This window comes from Anopheles maculipalpis, chromosome 3RL (genome assembly GCF_943734695.1).
Source record: "Anopheles maculipalpis chromosome 3RL, idAnoMacuDA_375_x, whole genome shotgun sequence".
NCBI lineage: Eukaryota > Metazoa > Arthropoda > Insecta > Diptera > Culicidae > Anopheles > Anopheles maculipalpis.
This window is the reverse complement of record NC_064872.1, coordinates 5,726,072-5,745,688: the sequence shown is the minus strand read 5'-3', so window position 1 is coordinate 5,745,688 and position 19,617 is coordinate 5,726,072. Positions and strand designations below refer to the sequence as shown.

The window sequence follows — 19,617 nt, the reverse complement described above, 5'->3', positions numbered from 1 at the left end:
GCCGAAGAAAAATCACTCCCACCCACCAATGTTTTCTCAACATTTTGCACTTCACGTTCGTTTGGTTTTTTTTTGCGTACCTCGGTGCGTGCCTTTGATTTTGGTGTAGCACTTTTTGTTTAAGGAATTTGGAATAAAACAAAAACAACTTAATACTTTAAGAAACAAAACAAAAAAGTCCCTCATGTAAACTGTGGCTTTGGAAAGTGAAATCTAAAGCAGTGCAGGAAGTGCTGATTTATGGCAAACGTAAAGCAATAATGATCTCGCTCTGGTCTGGTGCTAATAAAAGGTACAGCAAAACAAACTGGCAAACTGGTGTGCGTCCATAGCTCGTAGGACACTAATTACACATTTTTGCGCACCGCAGGAGATCGACCGAGCAAAAGAGAGGATTTATAGTTTTTATTCTATTTTTTATGTGTCCAAACTTTCATCGCAATGGAGGATGAGGCACAAAGTAAGGCTTTACATGATGTGTATGATGATTTTTATGTAGCTAAAGTAGGTTAAAGAGAATGAATTAATAAGTCCGAAACAGTTTTTGTTGTAAGCTGATCTGCTCCAAGTCTGTGGAGTGTTTGGACAGCTCTTGCGATCTTATTGACATGTTCACCTGACCGGCGGTAACTCGACACCCAATGGCGAGCCACAGTTCAATACGGTTTCCGTTTCCCTATCGGAGCTCGTCATTTCCCAGCCGGCAGAGATTAGCCATGGTCGATCTGTGACAGCTACCGAAAAAAAAGCACCCGAAGGTGAAGGTAACAACGACTTTTAATTGACTTTCCCCATGCGCCTTTCGGGTGTGTTGTTGGAGGGTTTTGGAGTTTTTTATGTTTGTTTGGGCCCAAAGTAAAAAGGCTGAGTCAAGAGAGTCAACACTCTTAGCCGTGGAGTGAGTTTTGATTTAACCGCAGTTAATTACTATCGCAACTCTCGCAGTAGGGTGTCATCGGATATCGGATTTCGGTTTCCGACACCTATTCTTGTGTGCGGGGAGAGGTCTTTGTTGTTCACATGGATTCTTCTGGTTGAAAACGAAACCTTTTTTCCGTGTCGCAGAAAAACCGTTCATCAAGTGAACGGATTTTGGACAAAAAACTGAAGGTTTCTTTAGATGATCATCCCGGCTCAAGCTGTGCAAAAGCGGCAGTTTTGTCTGTATCATCGGTGAAAGAAAGTGGTCTTTTCCTGTTCCTTTCCTGAACAAAACTCCGCAACAAGAGTGAGAGTGAAGCGATTGTGGGGCAACGGTATGTGTCCTCGCCCCGTTTGCTGTAACTACAGTAGCACACACTTGTTTTTAGCCAGTTAGCCTCCGAGCCCGACCGAGATTATTGCCAACGGCCTTTCGGTAAATGCAATTTATAAATCAATGTCAAGACCCCCGTTCGTCGATGTGTAAACCTCTCTGCGGTGGCTGTGACCTGACACGGCGCGTGTGACGGCTGCATGACGAATGGGTATTGTCGCACGGAGCGAACTTCACTTTTCCGAGGTCTGGCGAGAGATTGCTGCCGCCGCGTCTAGGTCGAGGTTGTCCCCGGGGCTGCTGACGAGCTGCACTTATCCAGCTTAACCGCACTTCCAGTCTTACACGGGTTCGGGCAATTACCCACGGATAAGTAGCGAGAGATGATGATGGTAGCGGCAGTTACATTTGCATGTCCCAATCAACTGACTGCACTGACCTAGCGAGAGAGCCGCCGACTTGTTTTCGTCGTCCGAGAGAACCTTGTGGACAAGGTGGGGTAGCAGGTCCGATAGAGGCTAGTTTAAGGCGCGTGGGGGAGAGGGTGAGAGTGTTGCTGATCGCATGTAGATCTTATCGATCGATCATCGAGCACCGATCGAACGCATCTGTGGTCGTGTTGACCAGTGTTTTCTAAAGGCCCTTGCTATACGACAGTTTGAAGTGTCAGAAGAGATTCCCGACAGCACCTGCAGAAAGGTCCAAATGATTCCACCTCGATTGGTTTAGCTAGATTTGTATCGGATCCGTGTGGTGTGGCATGTTAGCTGTCATCGGATAGTGGTATGTCTATCCATTTTCCTCCGCAGGGCATCTTCATTTAGTTCGGTTTTTCGATCAAGAGTACCTGCTCTGCGTAGTCTCCATGAAAACCAGTAGCAGCCAATCAAGGCAGGCAACAAGAGTTCCAGTTTTGTGCCACCCTAGATCGATCCGATTGGCGGAGGGACGTCCAAGGATTTATTTTTCAAATAAAAATTGTAATTAAATTGTAGCACGATGAAAACGAAGTTCGCAACGCGTTAGATTGGATGTTTCGAAACGGGATGTGATGCGGGAGAGCTTATCGTTAATCGTTTGGCCGTCAACTTTTTCTTTTGACGGCAATAAGGAACAGGAATCAATTTCGTTTGCTGCATACATTGTTTGTTGATTAGTTGTATTTTTAGTTCACAAAACTTTGCACCGTTCTATAAATTATCCTATCATATATTACCGTCAACTAAACATTTCCTGAACACGTGTGTGAACGTTGTGTAGTGATCCGTTTGCGCCCGTATCCTACTTAGTAGTTTTGATGTTCATTGAGTCATGTTTTATTGAACTTAGTCTCACTTGGGATACTTGCTGCACTGCTAAAATGGCACTATTTGTCATAGAGAGTAAAAAAAGGCAGCATTATCGGTGCTGGAGCTGAAAGATTTGTGTGCATTATAAATCAACAGCACATAAAACACTGCACACACGACTGCCAGGTGACGGAAGCAGCACGCTCTAGTGCTGGAGCAAACGAATTGGTTTTGAGTGTGCGGCGCTGTCAATAAAACTAAAAGCGAAATAATCCGTCATGGTTGTTGAGACACTTCACAACACAATCGTGTGTTAGTGTTTGTGTGAGTGGGTTTTAAAAATTTGTGTTTTTTCGCATAAAAGTGTAAATTTGCAAACTGTGAAAACAATAGCCGAAAAAAAAAACAAATACAGGGTTTACCAGCCCGCAGAAAAGGCATTAGAATAGATTAAGCAATGCGGAATTCAAGATAAATTTTCACATGAACGCCGGTGCAACAAAGAATAGTTGTAAATTTAGTGTAAAATGTCCAATCCAAGAACTTTGAAGGATAAACATAGTCATGATCGAGATGCCGAATCTGACTGCGTTCTACAATAATTGCAAGTTATGTTATGGGTTGAAATAGCTTAGCAAAAATTATGTAAGCCCTGTAATGGAAAAAATCACACCCTTTTCGGCTACTCTCTCCACATGAATTAATTTATAGTTTTATAGTTATAGTTTTTGATTGAACAAATGTAAAGCACGCATATCATGGCAAGAATTCAAACAAATAATAATCAAAAAATATGTAACACATATGCGTAGGTTGTAAGGAGGAAATGCCTTATCAATAAGATCATACAATTTATTCAACACAAGCGATGTTGACAATACGGCACTGGACCGTCATAATCAATTGTACATAAACAAAATAAATATGCGAAAGTTGTTCATTTAAAATGAACACTGTTGCTGAAATGGCACTGTTAGTTCGTTGAAACACCTGAAGTCGTTTTATTTTTAAAACTGGTAAACCCTGTATCAATTTTGTTTGAATGTGTAGGACCATTTTATTTGTGTTTACTGTTGACTCTGAGAATTTAAAATTTCACTTTTTTTGTGCATATAAATCGTGCAGATTTGCAGGAAGTTGCATTGTTTTGCGGTGTTGTCCTCATTTATACATCATTCCTTCGTCTGGCTTTGAGGCTTTAATGACCCACTGCACTGCACCAAAGCTCAGCAAAAAGTGTGCAACGAGGCGTAAAATTTATTCGCCTTTAACACAAGTACATAGCGCTAGAGTATTTCAACCAAAACGATATTGTGAGGTTTTGTAGTTATGCATTCGATGCGTAAATCTTAAAATTATCCATTTATAAACCAAATTTTTGTTTACTTTAGTCCAGTTTTTGTTTGCTTTATTGTTGGAGCCGACTTCCTTCTCGTGACCGGAAAAACCGGCTGCACCGTTTTGTTGGATGCAATAGTTTTCGTTCGCGTTCGCTTGGCGGGCTGGCGGTCGGTCTTTGGACATCAAGATGCATCACGCGATTTGACTGTTGATTGCGTACGTGCGCACACGCGTCCACAAACAAAGCTTTGGTTGCGCACTTGTGCACTTGAAGATCGTATGTAACGCCCGGGATGGTGGTGGAAACCGTAAATTCTTAAGTGGCCACTTAGCGAGGGTGACTCGTGACTTGGGGCGGCACACACAGCTGTAAACCACTCAACCGCCAAACTCCCGGTGCCTCTTTGCTCCGCTCGATCCCTGCTCACAAGATCATTATCTCCGTGAACATGATATCGATACGTGAGTAGTGTCACGAATCACGAATACCGAAGAGCCCTTGAATCCGAAACGACCTACGGGCCGGTTCGAGCACAAACACAAAATCAAAACAGAAAAAAGATGTACCATACGCATCCAGAAATTGGTGGGCTTTTCTTCCCGGCACGGGGAGCGATGGTCACCGACCCCCAAAGCTTGAGGGGAGAGTAGAGTGTGGGACCTAGAATAAACAACAATAAACAGAAATCAATGTTTCGTGTAAGGGGTAAAAGCGGTTGAGGCTGGGTCATGATCAACTGAGCGTCCAGGGTGATTGATGAGGTGCGCTTTCACTGGGTAGGAATAAAAAATCAAACACCTTGAACCCACAATATTATTGGGGAGAAAGTCACGCCCTAGAAGAAGTATCCTCCGTATATGCCATGATGCCCATGTTTGTGCTTAAATCGTGACAAAAGGGTGAAGTACAAAGTTTGGAGAACTATAATTCTGATTTGATTATGTTTATCGAGAACTAGAGAAAAAAAAAACGCTTCTCCAACATAAACAGGTGGGCGTACGATTCGTGTACCGATTTTTTATGTCTTAATTCGTTCTGCTCTTGGAAAGGTTGGAGTTTGTTTCGAGCACTATTTAATGTTTCACCCCTCCATTCGAGCTGTTTTCAAGGTCAATCGAGAAGGAAATTGCTTATGCCGTTTTCCGCATTCAGTTGTCGTATTGCGCAAGTGCGACCATTTTCCCTAACTCCAGCGTTTCCCCTCCAGCGTTTCCCCTCCAGCGTTTGACATTTTACGACCGAAAAGCATGACGTCGACCCGCCGATCAACAATGACGTCACTGTGTTCGGTGGTGTGGAGCTTCCAGACAACGTCCACGAAGCTGGGGCAGGTCCATAAAACGAAAGTAATGAAGTCGACTCGTTAAGCAAACATAACTAACCTAGGCAGCAGCAGCCAGCATAAAGGAAATATCGATTTCTCCAACAACGCACAGAACTGCACGTGCTTTAAACTTCTAAACTGTATTGTACCGGACATGTGGGGTGCTAGTTTTCCAACACCGAAGGAAAAACGATTGCTGGTTCGTTTTGTGTTACAGCTCACGGGCTGCTAATCGTGTTCCGCGAGGCCATAACTGTAGCGCATAAACTTTGAGGTTAACGTACGACAATGGAAAAGGGAAAGAGAAGAAGCGTAAAAAGTAGCTCGAACGGTTTTAAAACTGCTCGAAGTCCTTCGTTTTCGTTGAACGAGGCAAAAATTGCGGCAAAATTCGCGTGTCGGCCGGTGTATGTCGCCAGCGGCCTAATATCCCGTCACGGGTGGCCGGTCTCGGCTGCTTTATTGGATTAGATTCATTAGATTCGAAACGATTTGATGATTTGTTAGAACGATGATTGTTTGCAAGGAATGTGTTTTTATGATCAGTTTTTGTATGTCTTTTGTAAAGCTTGTTAATGGACCTTAATAGGCCGGAGAGTTCGTTTGGTGTCGCTTAATGCTATCAATTAGAGCTTGTTGATACAACAGCAATTGATTTTTGCTTGCTGAACTTTTTCTTCGCTTTAAATGTTGTTCTGGGTAGATTTTATTTCACGGGAAATGCGTCTAACCTTGAAGGGGTGTACTCGTTGTTTCATTGTGTAAGACGACCTCATGTTTTCTAGTTATGGTGTTTCATAGCAGGAAGTACGGATGGGATCGGAATTAGTTCAGCATCGTTTAGACACGAGGAATAAACACATAAAACATATTTACTCAATTGGGTTATAGAATGTCTTCACGGCTTTTCACGGGTAGGAAATGTAAACCAAGAGTTCGAATTGGTCTATAAATCGGTAAGGGATAGACGCACTTCTCATATTGTGCAAACGTGTACCTTACGCAAGTGCACGCGGAGCATGTTTAACATCGCACTTCATTTTCCATTCTGGAAGCTGGGCAGTGTAAGGGGGGGGGGGGGGGGACAAACGTTTTCCCAATCCGATGAAAAGTGATCCACACCCCAGTTGTGTGGATTTTTCTCGGCACCAAACACAACACACGCACCACAACTTGCTGCGATGCATCGTACGGGCTCTCGACATCATAATTATGGTTAAGCAGATGCATAACCGAGAGGGTGATGAACGATCTTCCCGCTTACGGAGAAGGAGAGGATTTTCTCCAACGGCGCGCTGCTTCTGGAGCAGGGTTTTCCGCATCGTTATGGAGCTCGGCGATGTTGCTTTCTTGGGCGATGCGCTGGGAAAGTAAAACGATTCGACGAACGGTGCTGCAGCTGCACATTTGTGTTTTGCATACGTATGCTGATGATGGTTAGCTGGCAAGGAAGATGCTAATCAATCATGTTTACCTTTCTATTAACCTACTGCGCGAAGCAGGTTATGGTTTACTTTAGAGCGCGCACAGCACAATTATGTCATGGGATTTGGGGTGCCTATGCTCCTGTTTTCATTGTGCATCAGATCTGTTTAGGTTTTCCTTTCGGTGTACTGTGTGAGCGTTTTGTTGATCTGTTCTCATTACGTGTCCGGGTTGTCAAATACAAATGAAGTAGAGATAGAGTACAGACTTTATGTGTGCTTGAAGATTGGTCCAGTTAAATGAGATGAAGCTGCTATGTGAATGACATCGTCCACATTTTATCCTTAACTATGTTCAAGTTGTGTCAGGAAAATATACCGCAGTGGAGTAGTTGATCTGAAAGCTTATCCTCTGCGTGCGGGGATATCTTCTTGACCATTAACCTTAATACCAGGATGATATCAGCCTCCCTGCTTTTTACTACAATCGCCAATTTAGTGTAAAAAGTTTTCGGTGAAAGAGAAATTCTTGGGCCACATAATTCGGAAGGAATCCATTTTTCTCCAACTCCCAAAGCCCTCACTATTGATGAAGGTACGTGATAAGAATTCTCTCCACTGCTGTGCAACCTGTGATTATTTTTCAACCCTGCTGCACTGCACTGTGTGCTCCCAATTCGACGGATTCCGTTCTCGCAAATGTAAAAGGTTGCACACTGTTGTTATGGGCCTCTTCTGTTGCACTTGTTGCAGTTTTTTGGCGAAAGCCAATTTGGGGTGAAAGTAGCGACGCCGCACCACGCAAGCAACTACCGATGGGGTAGATTAATTACATAAATCATTTCGACGGATATAAATCGTCCATATCCATGGTTGGGTGGGGGGCAGAGGTCTCTTTTTTCATGCCAAGAGAATAACTTAAGCTTTAAAGAGTGTTATCGCGGAAAAAAGGGAACTTAAAATTAATGCTCAGTTTATTACTTTACGTTCCATTGCTGTAGTGTGGTGGCATTCGTGGTGTTCTTGTTGCTGAATTGCATAAAGCGAATCGTAGGAACTGCTCTCACTGTAGCGGGAAATATCTGCTGACACTGGAAGAGGTGCGCTTAGAGTTACTTTCCTGTAACGGGGTACGGCGTGTAACGCGACTATGCGAAGAATTTGCTCAATGAGTGACGCGCCTTCTTGTAGCAATGGGGACTCGGTGAAACCACCTCGTCCAAGAAACTACTGAGCGGGCTTTGCAGCTGATCGATCCGTTGGCTGCACTGTGAAGTGGCGTTCTGTTGTGAGCTTTGCACCGGTTTCTAGAACAATGCAATTGTTGCGCTTTGCTGGAAGTAATTAATTACTGATATCGTAGCCGGGCAAGTGGAACAACTGCTAAGGCTTTCTCGCGGCATAAGTCGGGCACTCCAAGTGCACGTAACAGCAGAGCGGGAAGACTGGATGATGTCACTTTGATGGTGAGCGATAGTAACGAGGCCAGGCCAGGTTTTGAATTACGTGTCTGGCGTGGAATTATATTTTAAGACCAAATGAGTCCTCCAGTTCCCTGCAGAAACGGATCGATTAGTTGGTTTGAAGAGGTTTTGTTTTATAGCTCACCCTCTTCCCATCGATTGCTTCATGTCATGCGCGCACACTAAACGTCCCGGAGCTTAAAGGCTAAATGCTTGCAGGGGATGGTCAATAAAAGTGAGCACACGGTAACTCCGCGAGGTTAGTTTTTGTAGGTTGAGGTTAGAATCTAGGTTAGTGTGGAGATGGGTTTAGTGCAGCCTGTTACAGGCGAATTTCCTGCTTTGCCCTTCTCTGACAGTACGAGGAAGTTGAGAGGAGAAACAGAGAAAGAAAGAGTTCCAAAGAGCCCACTGCAATGTGAGGCTCATCAGACGAAATAGCAGTGATTAGCGGCGATACGATAATCGACGTACGGGCCACGCCAACTCTATCGATTGTCTAGGCGAGGCCAGGGTTTTTAAAATCGCTCAGCCGCGCAAATGACTTCTTCGCGAAGTTGTTGAGGTCCAGCTGTTTGGTTTGGAGGTTTGGAAAAGTAGCTAGCATTATGTTTGGTGGCGGTGGTGGTGGATGGAGCTTGGGCAGTTTCCGCCCCAAAAGTAGAAGATGATGTTTACGTTTTACGAAATCGCGCCTTACATTGCACTCGGTAAACTAGAGCAATGGCCTCCCCCGCTGATGGAGCCGGAGCTGACCTGCAAGATGTTAGGATTTTTTTGGAGGTTACGTTGGTTACGAGCTATTTATGGTACTCGTTTCCAGACGCTGTGTGATGGTAAATCATCAAATACGGGTGTAGAAAGTAGGTAAGGGCTTTCGGAAACATCTCTTATCTTCAATTTATTGTGCTTGCATGGGTTGAAAATGTAGATTAGAATAGCTATTTTCTTAGGATTTCTCATAAATCACACAACTCTTGACTATGGAATAGGTAATTTGATTACGAATTAATTACTCCACTCACACGAGGCTTACAAATGGAGCTACAAGATATATTTTGTCACGACTTTTTTCAAGTGATCAGCCCTTTAGCATCTCCGCAATGTCTTTTCTCGAGAAAACTTCGCTGCCAATGAACTTTAGCAGTATAATACCCACGTCACAGGAAAGACGAGTAGTTGCAGTTGCCAATGAGGCAAAAAAAAGAACAACTTGAAATGCAAAAATGAGAGATCGTTACACTGTGCACACCTCCGATGGCAACATTGTAATCCCACCGGGTAAAGTAAATAATCGTGAATAATTAAGTAAACAAACAAACAAACAAACAAGTCAACCAGCCGCCGTGCCGGTAACAACACCTTTCATTTTTAGCTCACCAACTGCTGTCAAGCTGTCGGTAGCCTTTGCGCGGCTTTCTGCGAGATATCATGTCGCCGTGCTGTCGGTAGCCTGTCAGGCACGGGCGAGGACTCCTGATTCGGTTTGCTGGAACTGCGACTGCGGAAAACAAAGCAACAAACCATGAAGAAAAGCTGTAAAAAAAACTCCTCCAGAACTGCTTATGAGAAGTGATTAAAGTGTTCGCGGTGTGCTGCTGTTGAATAAATTGTAATCCACGTCCGGTGAGGCTGTGTTATGCTGCCAAACTATCTCTCCTACCATCCTCCCGGATGGTGTGTGGGGGTCGATGCATTTGGTGTTGTCCCGGGACAAACGTGGACAGCAATAAATCAGCCCTCGGATATCGGTTGCGAGAGGATGGCCCAATCTTCAGAACCTCACGCCGGGAGGTAACATGAATGGTGGTGGTCTACGGTATCCGGTTTGGCGTCTTGCAACCAACATGTCCCGGTGATATGAAACGACCGGTTTTCCGATTTCCAATCCTTTTTGTGTAGTTCGCTTAATTTTGGAGTGCTTTCGACACTCGTCTCTGAACCCTAGTCGTCGGCGTAAGTTCACAGACAATGTCCACCGCTTGAGGAGAGTTCCGGTGGGCAAGAATTCTTTCTCCGCATGCTCTTTCTGACTTTCGATTGAAAAAAAGGGATTTCTCAGATTCGCTCTGCTTTATTCTTCTGTTTTTTCGGCACCTGTTCTTCGGTTTACGAGACCTCTGCCACAAAATTTAATAGGCGAAGGGTGTAAAAGGCTTCATAGAAAACGATCGAACCCACTGTGGTCTGGGGAAAATACAGCTGTCAGCACATCGCAACAGAGGAACCTTCCCGGGAGAACTGCATCATTACGATGCGTTTTATTTTAATGAGTCGCTCGCTTCTTGCGTGATAAAATTCTTGATTGAAGAAAGAATGTAGCATAGTGCGGGACAATTTATGGCCTTAGTGTGAGGTTATCTCGTACCTGGGAGGGTTGGCTAGATTCAAACACCGGTCACAGCAACGGTCGGAAGGATCTATGAGGCTTGTGTTGATGACTTTGATTGCCTTAATCCATTCTATTCACGCCTCATTAAGACCGTTACCGGGGAGCTAATTAATTAAATATTGAACATATCTTCCGGTTCCAACTGGTCGACAGGATCTGCCATCGATGTATTGTGCCGTTTTTCATGTGTGTTTTTCCAAATTAAAAGCACACGACATCGAAGAACAAAAAAACGCAACTCAAAGCTTTATCACTTGATATTATTTTCGTTGGGGAAGGTTTGTTGGTGTCTCGCTCTCTTCGTCTCTTGATTTTATCACATCCTAAAACAGCCTTGTGCAAGAGTGTCTGATATGTACTAAAGATTGTTTGTTTTCTTGCTCTGCTTTTTTCACCCACAGATAAGGAGCTGTGCATTCCATCGACCCAGAAAAAGGTGAGTATTTGTCGTTATTTTGCCACACTCGACGAAGATGATACGGAGATGGAGGATCCATGCGCGACCGTGCGAAGAGAATGGGGGCCCACATTACGCATTACCACAGATGAGATATGTCGGTATCGCATTCGAGAGTCGTCGTCGTTACTCCCTTCATCTGTGTTGTTATCGCTGACGAACGATTTCACCACCGCGCGAGACAAACATCGTCAACAAGTACGACGATCGCCGTCCTTTCTCAACATCTTCGCTTGCGCATCTACACATATGCGTGCACGCTCGACAGTACGGGACCAAAATCCCCATCAGTGTGACTGCGTTTCAATGTGTAATTAAATCACATCTGATTAAAAGTGGCAGATAAGCCACTCGCGCTATCGTGATCGTGTAATTATAGCCGCTGACCCCGGCCGTACTAAAACTGCGGCTGAATGCCGGACATTGGGTGCCGTTCCGTTTGCATTTCCCGTTAGACGCCGGAACGCGATGTGCGCGGAATGAACGGTTTTTGGTATTTTTTCGGGACTCCGGGACTCCATTCCGTCGTCGTTACCCGGGAATGTAACAGCTTTTAGCGTGCTTGCCTTCTCTCTTTTGGTTTCGCAAATTGTGGCTCATGAATTTCTAGTGTTAGTTTGTTGTTGGTTTGATCCGTTCGATTATTTTGCTAGAGTGGTGGGGGGGGGGGGGGGCGCTTATAGCCACAGGTCGGCGATACCTGCCCCCTGTGATGACCACGGGAAGTCGCGTTGAGTAAGCCGTCACGGTCAAGTTCGTCGTCTGATCGCGTCGAAGTTTCCAAGCCAACCGAACCGTTACGAGCCGTGCGTACGTTAGCTAACGACTATCGGGGGATCCTGAGCGCATGGCCCGGTTTAGAGTGCAATAAAGCTCGCAGCAAAGTGAAGAATGGCTAAAAGGATGGTTTCACTTTCCGTGGAGCGGATTCGCACAGGCAGTGGAAGAGTTGATGAAGGGTTGGTGGGCTTTGAAACACCGGAGTCGGCGTGGTAGCAGTGGTCTTCCTGAGCATACAGTTAGAGGTTTAAGATTGCCAATCTAAATTTCTTTGCAGTTGTTTTGTTGAATGAATGGTTTGCTCAATGGTTGGTTGACGGTTGGCTTGACTGCGAGACGTAAATCGGCGCGCGATCGGTTTACTGGTGTCGCTGGAATGATAATTGAAACAGCAACAACATGCGCAGTGGAATTCGGTGGTTGCGATGCTTATCGCTGATAGGAAAGGGCCTTTCGCTTGTGTAGTGGAAACCATTCAACCATTCAGTGCTAGAATGTCGTGAATGTTAATTGAAAAGTTAAATCCGTGTTAGCAACAACTTGGTTTTATATTTTGTAAAATTTAATGTAAGGTACTGTTAGGTTTAATTATTTGTTTGAAGTGACAAATGATTGATTTTATATTAATTAATTATTTACAGATCCTAATGAATAGATATTAGCTAATTGTTTACAAACAAATATTTTTTGATTGAGGTTAGACGCCTATTATGGAGAACTTCCTTTTCAACTGGTTCCCTTTGAGATTGAGACATTCTTGCCTAAACATAGGATCAAAGATCAAGAATCCGAAGGATTGAATTTTACGAGAGCGATAATTCCAATAAGTTATTGATTCTTTGTCCCTCCTCAAGCGAATGACCTATGGATGTTGAAGGAACACATACAAGATTTAACCGTGGATAGGTCAAGTTCAACAACAAAAAAGGGTTGGGTCCGTGTGAATGCACCAATCCCCAGGGTTGGTTGGATGCTATGGGATAGCGGTAGGCACCTGTGTGTGTGCGTGTGTGATCGTGGAGAAGGCGCGACCGGTCGAAAGGAGAAAGGTCTTAAAATTGGTTGAAATATGGCTAGATTTTTTATGCGTCTAATTGGATGACTATATACCGAAGGATTGTCGTCCCGCAAGATGTTGGTGGTCGCAGCTCACCGGCGTGACAGGTCTCGTGGGTTTGTTTCATCCGTTCACTTCTCCATTTTCTTCCCTTTTTCACAGGCGCTCCAATGCATGCCCTATCGGCGTTGGCCATTTTGTTCTTGTATGTAATTTCCGGTGTACATGTAAGGAACGTATTGATCGTAAAAAGAAGTCCACAACATCTTCGTACTCGTCGTTATTGCCCACTGGTTGGTTAGGACTCGTTTTTGTTTCGTGGCAGTAAAATTTGAAACCTGTAAGGTTATCATTTTATGGCCTTAAATAATCCATTACCGTATTGGATTGATTTATTGCAATGTGTTGGAACCCTTTGGTGGTTTGGTGGGTCAGGTAAAATAAATTTCTTAACGATCAATAATGATAAAATGCATAAAAAAATTGAGTGCAACGCGCATCCAATCATCTGTACATCCTTTCACTTTTGATAGCTCCCAGGCTTGGCTAATCTTCCCGTCCGGTTTTACATAGCCAAGGTTTGGTTTTGAGTGATGAGCAGAGTTAGTGTCTATATTTAGGTAAATTAGTTCGTAACAATTCTGTGGTTTGACTCCTCTCGACCCTTCGACAAATCAGGGTTACATTTCTTTTCTCCATAAACTGGGCCACAACAGGCTGGGGCAATTGTTCCCTCCGGGAGCGTTCATCCTGGAGAAGCAATAAAATTAACCAACTACAGCCATTTCACAACCAATCTCCTTGCTGAGTGAGGCTTTCTTCCTTGCATGGTCCCCAGTCCCTCGGATGACCTATTTATGATTACTGCTACGTGCACCAATCGTCCCTGTGTTCCCGAGACAGTGAGTGGTCCAAGACGTTGATAGGGCGAACAGGTTGTTTCCTGTGCGCGCGTGCGCGGACAGGTCCTTTGTGTGCACAAAAAATGTTACTTTGTTTCTGTTTTCGGTTTGCCCCACAGGCAGCTAAAGTTGCTGTGTGGCAGCAGTAATTGAGATGAAAATCAATGTTCATTGGAGTGTTGTGTAGAAAGCAGATTTGCATAGACCGCTAGGTTGGATTCAAGATCGAGCTCTCTAAAGTGCTGTACTTTCAACGTGCAAGGGCTTTGATAACTGTGCGAGCCTTCTGATCACATTCAGGTTAAACAATCTAGGCTGCGGAGGCGTTCGGTGTCTAATCATTGTGATTACGATGGCATTTAAGGTTGTCCGCAGCATAGACAACGTCCGTGCGGTGTGTTATTTTGAATTTCGATAGTGAACGATACTTCGAACGGGAGTAAAGTATCAGAGTGTGATAGAGACGGAGGAAAACTAGCCAATGACGCGCGTGTATCATTGCCTGTAATCTTGAGCAAAAGGTTCGATGAAGCATGGAAAAAGCGTGTACGAAAGGGAAAGGAGAAGTGATCGAGACTTTGTGCTAATGTGTTTGAAGTTGGGCTTCACAGGTTTCTTCGCTTGTCGATCGATTCTGCCCCGGAGCGAATGGACGAACACCATTCAAGCGGGGAGGGTCATATAGTTTGGAGAGGGGTAGTAATGTTCGGTCGGGGATATACGCCGGACGAACTTCAAAATAGAGCTCCAAAATGCCTAGGAGTCTCAAGACGGTTCGTTCAGGCATGATTCTCGCTCTCCGATATGGAAGAAATAAGTTGGCGATCGGAGTGTGTGCTTCGGCAAAGGTATGATGTCCAGCGAGTGTATGGGAGTTTTGTTTCTAAACAGAAGGAAAAGAAAGCGGTAGAGTCCGGCTACATGAAGCGAAGTTTTCATTCCTGAACATGCTTTTACTGATCTGGACGGTATTGTGTTGCTTCTGGCTATCGGCCAGGGTTGGTAAATGACTCACAAGCTCATAGCGCTGAGAGAAGGAAGGTCTGGTGTTGTTGATCGGTGAAGATTCGCTCGCTGTGTCGATCGATGATGAAGCAGACGGTTAAGCAAGGGTTAGGCATAGTATCGCTGCTCTATGGGAATCAGCAACTTTCTGTCCCCGGAGCTATATGCCTGCACTAGCTGTGTTGCGGTTGGATTATTTCCATATTTTTCTTCAATAAAACTCCACTCAACGGTTTATGGCAAAAACTAGCACTGTACCACCAGGGGCACAACATCAGCTGCAATGGCGTGTGGTTCCAAATTAGCCAGCACACCAACACACACACACACACGGTTCAACTAGTGTGCAAGGTTGGCTCGCACGGGAGGACAGAAAGGCTTTTCTTCTATACCCCTGGGGGCATCTAGAGAGGCTGTGAAATACGGTCCCAGTCAGCTAGGCCGGAGTGAAATTCATGATACTGCTTCTTTCCATCGGTTTGCTATGCATGTGTGTGTGTGTGTATGTGTCGTATCAGAAACTTCCCGAACCGAAGATAATTTCTCCGTTCACGTCCCCAAGGCGCGCTCTTGATCGTTTGGGGGCGTGAGAATAAAGATTCTTTTGACCCATATTTGGGATCTGGCGACTCACGATTAACCATATCTTCCACCAAGAGGGCTCGATCGATTGTTGGTGAGTGTTCGTGGATGGCAGTTGGACTTTTGCATAGTCTGCTAGTTCCGTCCTAGCCCGAACGCGTATCGTGAATGTCCATGCCCATGGGAGCACAATGGTTGATTAGATGAAAGGTGGTTTGGGGGCTTTCGATTCCTTTTGGGGGTCTCACGTCATCGATGCACCGCAACCACGACCTCACTTTTCTCAGCCTACTGGGAGTTGTGGAGGATTGCGGGTGGGTTGTTTTATTTTTATCGATTTAACGACCGTGTTTATGGCCTATTTCAGCCTGCGTTGTGTGCTGTGAGTATGACGCTGGCGGTTCAGGGATGGTCATCGTAAAAGATAGTGTAATCGTGTGGCGTTTTGCCCAGAGTGTTTGGTGGTATATGTATTGATTTTCCAATATGTTTGTCACGCTGACCTATTGGGTGATTCACGGCACCGATTGATAGGATTGAGTGGAAGGGGTCAATTTCTTGGGGTCATGAGAATTATTAGATTAAGTCGTGCATTTATCATCTGTATTTATAAAAACGCACGTTTCAATTCATATAATTTCACTTTTCCGGCACGTATAGCTGCTGCCAACATACTTGGTGGCAAGTCACTGTCGAATTCGTTTAATATCCAATGATGCATTATGGTCAGCAAAAGCGGTAAATCTACTTTTTCCCATCCGAGAGTTCCCCGAGAGAGCGAAAGTTTCCACACAGGAGGACGTTACTCGACCGGGTGTGCGGTCTCGAATTTCTAGATGCACGTTTTGCTGATGGCACAGTTTTTCCCTGATCGTTGTCATCCTTGTCCAGATGGCAGGCTGGCTTTGGCGTGCGTCCCGTTTCGGAATGTGCCGGCTCCTGCCCGCCCGGTCTATGCCCGGTATGATCGAATAGGTCGCGCGATGCATTTTTTTTTTGCATCGCGCAAACGCAAACGAGCGTGATCACGAGATCATGACATGCACTCACACACAGAGTTATGGGTGAAATTGGAATTAAATTCAACCCCAGCCCGGAATTGGACGCCCTGCAATGATCACCCTTCTGAAGCAGGGATGCTGTTTAGTGGTGCGATGCGCGTGAGTTGACACGTACTCTAAGCGCTCCCTACGGGGGCAGTTGTCTTTGCTTTGTGCGCATGTAAACTCGAGTAGGCGAAAGTTCACGGTCATTGTATTGGAGGGGGAGGACCTCTGCTGTAGCGTACGTCGTGGGTAGGAGCAAAGGCGACCAAGGAGTGCCAGCGTATGTGCATGATCGGTGGACGACGACGTCGCTTAACCCCCAGTAACATGCTGTCCGTTCGCAACAATTAGTTGTGGAATTCCAGTGTGTGTAGATACTGTTACTAGCGAGCACACCCCTCTCTAGGCGAGACGGTTTAGGTTGAAAGGTACTAGCGATCAAACTGTCGAGCATAGACTAGAAAAGGTGCTCCATTACGGTTGTCAGAATCCAAAGTGCACAGGAGTAGCGTTAGACAGGTAGCCATTAGTTAGTTGGAAAAGAAAAGTGAAACGTCAAAGGCATGGCGAAGAAATGTTGTCCAAATACTAAGGATATTGTGAACACTGTTGCCGAAATAGTGAGATGTCCTTGCTTTATTCTTTGCAAGAGGTCTCGTTACAGCGTTCGTTAAAGCAGGAGAGAGTCTGCTGAGCACCTTTATTGGTGGTAGAGTTGGTTCGGAGCACAAAGGATGTGAAGTTAGCCTTCAGGCATTCGATGCATTCACCATTAAAATACTATGATTAATGATTATTTATACATACACGCGCGCTTCGCCACCTTCGGGCTTGCCAAGGAGCACTTGCTATGCGGAGCTTCAAGGAGTTAAGGGTGTAGCCTATGGCTGCCGCATTGTTTGGTGTAGAGGTGGGCGCCTGCGAAACAGTTGCGAATTTAATGCAATAACCACGAGCGTACGAGACATCTTGTTGGCTACTGAATTGCTAGGGTTCGGTGTAGTGTGATTATCTCATTGGTGTATTACCACACGATGTTCAACACCGCACACCCAGCTATTAAGTAGAATCAGTAGCTTTCGGTACGTTAAGTGTGGATCTGTTGGACACACACTCACACACACTCGCTATGGTTGTTACCTCCAGATAACGCTTTCTGTGTGCCAAGACGCAATATCGCGCAAAAGCTTCACCACCCGGAGAAAGCCGAATTACGCTGGAAGCTGTAAAAGCATTACCAGCGGTTACACGCACGTTCTACTCACTTGTCTTTTCGCGTTTGCCAGCCGTACTTAAACCATCAGCTTGTGGTATAATTTGGTAAGGTCTCGATGGCCGATCATTGCTCGGTTTGTGTGGTGCATCATTTATTCGCTTATGTGCGGTGTGGTGATTTTCCCATTCCGCCCCTTGATTGGTAGGGTCCGCCCGCCCGGGACAAGACATTTCAAGGGTGCGCATTAGTGTTTGCTTCCATGACGGTGGTCTCCCCGTGTCGACGGGTTAGGAAAAAAAAAAGATTTTGGGGGCCAAGGTGTAGGCCGTAGGTGTAGACACATGTAACGTTCGGCTGTGTTATCGCAACCAAGGCGAAGTTCACTTTCGTTTTCGATACGAAACCACATGGAACCATAGCTGATGGAACTTTGCTGGTTATGCATTTGCGAGGCACCGTGCGAGGTCTTCCGAAGGCAGAGCCTGGGCGATACGATAAACGGTACAACTGCTCGAAAATTGGTCACCGTTGATGATATTTTGCAACACACGAAATTGCGGAGCATTACGCTCGGTGTAAGTTACTCGGAGGAAGTTGGTTGGAAAATTGTTTGCACACATGCGAGCTCTGCTTGCTTGCCTCTTCATAGGAGGGAGATACAACAATGCGGCGGATAATTTCGTGTTGGTATGTTCGACATAATAACATCCTTCTGCATGCTGCATACCGCACCAGATGCTGGATCCTCACTCAATTTCTTGGCCAAAAAAGAAAGTTAGGCTCACGACGTGTGTGTGTGTGTGTGTGCGTGGAAAAGCCATCGTCCATTACATGTAGCCAGTCCATCTTTACCGGTAGGGCGGACACATCCACGAGGACCGCAAACCTTTGTTAGGCGCACTTCCGCCTAACATTTCCGTTGGTCAAAAAATGAAACAGGAAAAAAACGTCCATCTTCGGTACGCAACCTCGTATTACATTACACAGCCGCGTGGAGTGCTTCGTGTGTGTGTGTGCGGGGTTGGTATCAATTTAGCAAACTTTGCACAAACAGCCAAAATAACCTTTTCCGCAGTCGTCGCAGACGCCCCTTTTTTTGGTTGGTGTCGAGCGTCGAAGGCAGGCAACACGGTAGCATGAAAACGCGCAGAAAGTGCGCAATGCAGAGACTAAACATCGGTGGGGAAGTTTGCATTTTAATTGATCACGACAATTAAAATCGTGCACTTTCGATTTCATTGCTGGCAGCGCGCTACGATGGTGCGAGCGAAGAAGAAAGCCCAGCATTTGGCAAAGTCGTCGAATGACCAGCTCGGTTTTGCCGTGTTTCGTCCACGAAAGGGTCCCTGCAAAAAACTGTCGGGGGAGAGGCTTTTGGCTATTGCCACCTTCTGGTCTGTAGGCTGGTGGCCCGGTGAGGTAACTGGTGTTTTTTCGCCAAATAAACACTGCAAAGTATTACCATTTCAAAACGCGAACCAATAGTTTAGCCGCCGATTGATGCCGCTACAGGGTTTTGTGTGCATGGATATTGGTAGCCGCCGGCGTGGAAGGCGTTACGGTCCTTCTTTCGGAACTTCCATAGGTCCTGCCGACCGCCCTCAACTATTTCTCTTTTTGCTGTTGTCTTCCCCAATCGGATCGGTATGTTTGCCAAACTCCTATCTTTGCGAGTTGATTGTGAAGTTGCGCTACCGATCAGGGAGGGGGTGGTCCTAAGCGGGGCTCAGTCCAGTGGGAACTAGTGGTGGTGTCCGGTGGTATATCGGTTAGGAAAATTTCTCACGGGCTTCGACTGCTCGCCGCGACGCAAAGTCATGAAGCTTGGGGCCAGTTTCGGCTGGAGCTACTCAAACGACCTAAGTGTCGCTAAACATGCATCGTTCAATAAGAGCGCTCGGGAGCGCTGCTTAAGATGCCTCCCCGAACCTGGGCTATATCTGCAAGCGAAGAAGAGAGAAGCTCGTTTAAGCGTTAGGTCATTTGACCTGGCGGGGACGAAAGCGAGCAATTTCTCCATCACGCTAGAGCGCAAAAGAGCGCTGCCAGCGGCGGCTACACGATTTTTCATCCAGTGTAGTAG

The 19,617-nt window shown here is 45.6% G+C and overlaps 3 protein-coding genes across 6 annotated transcripts in view; all 3 read left to right on the top strand.

The window, feature by feature from the left end:
• Positions 1-19,617, top strand: part of LOC126563913 (protein spire) — a 115,018-nt gene that overhangs the window by 20,139 nt on the left and 75,262 nt on the right. For all 4 annotated transcript variants that reach the window (XM_050220709.1, XM_050220707.1, XM_050220706.1 and 1 more), the window contains exon 2: positions 10,891-10,925. In XM_050220709.1, coding sequence (XP_050076666.1) covers positions 10,891-10,925 — 35 coding nt within the window. The remainder of the gene's footprint in view (positions 1-10,890; positions 10,926-19,617) is intronic.
• The window catches only part of LOC126564726 (transforming growth factor beta regulator 1), a 138,202-nt gene that overhangs the window by 52,703 nt on the left and 65,882 nt on the right, over positions 1-19,617 (top strand). The gene's annotated exons all lie outside the window — the stretch shown is intronic.
• Positions 1-19,617, top strand: part of LOC126565370 (trafficking protein particle complex subunit 4) — an 85,073-nt gene that overhangs the window by 46,970 nt on the left and 18,486 nt on the right. The window lies entirely within an intron of this gene.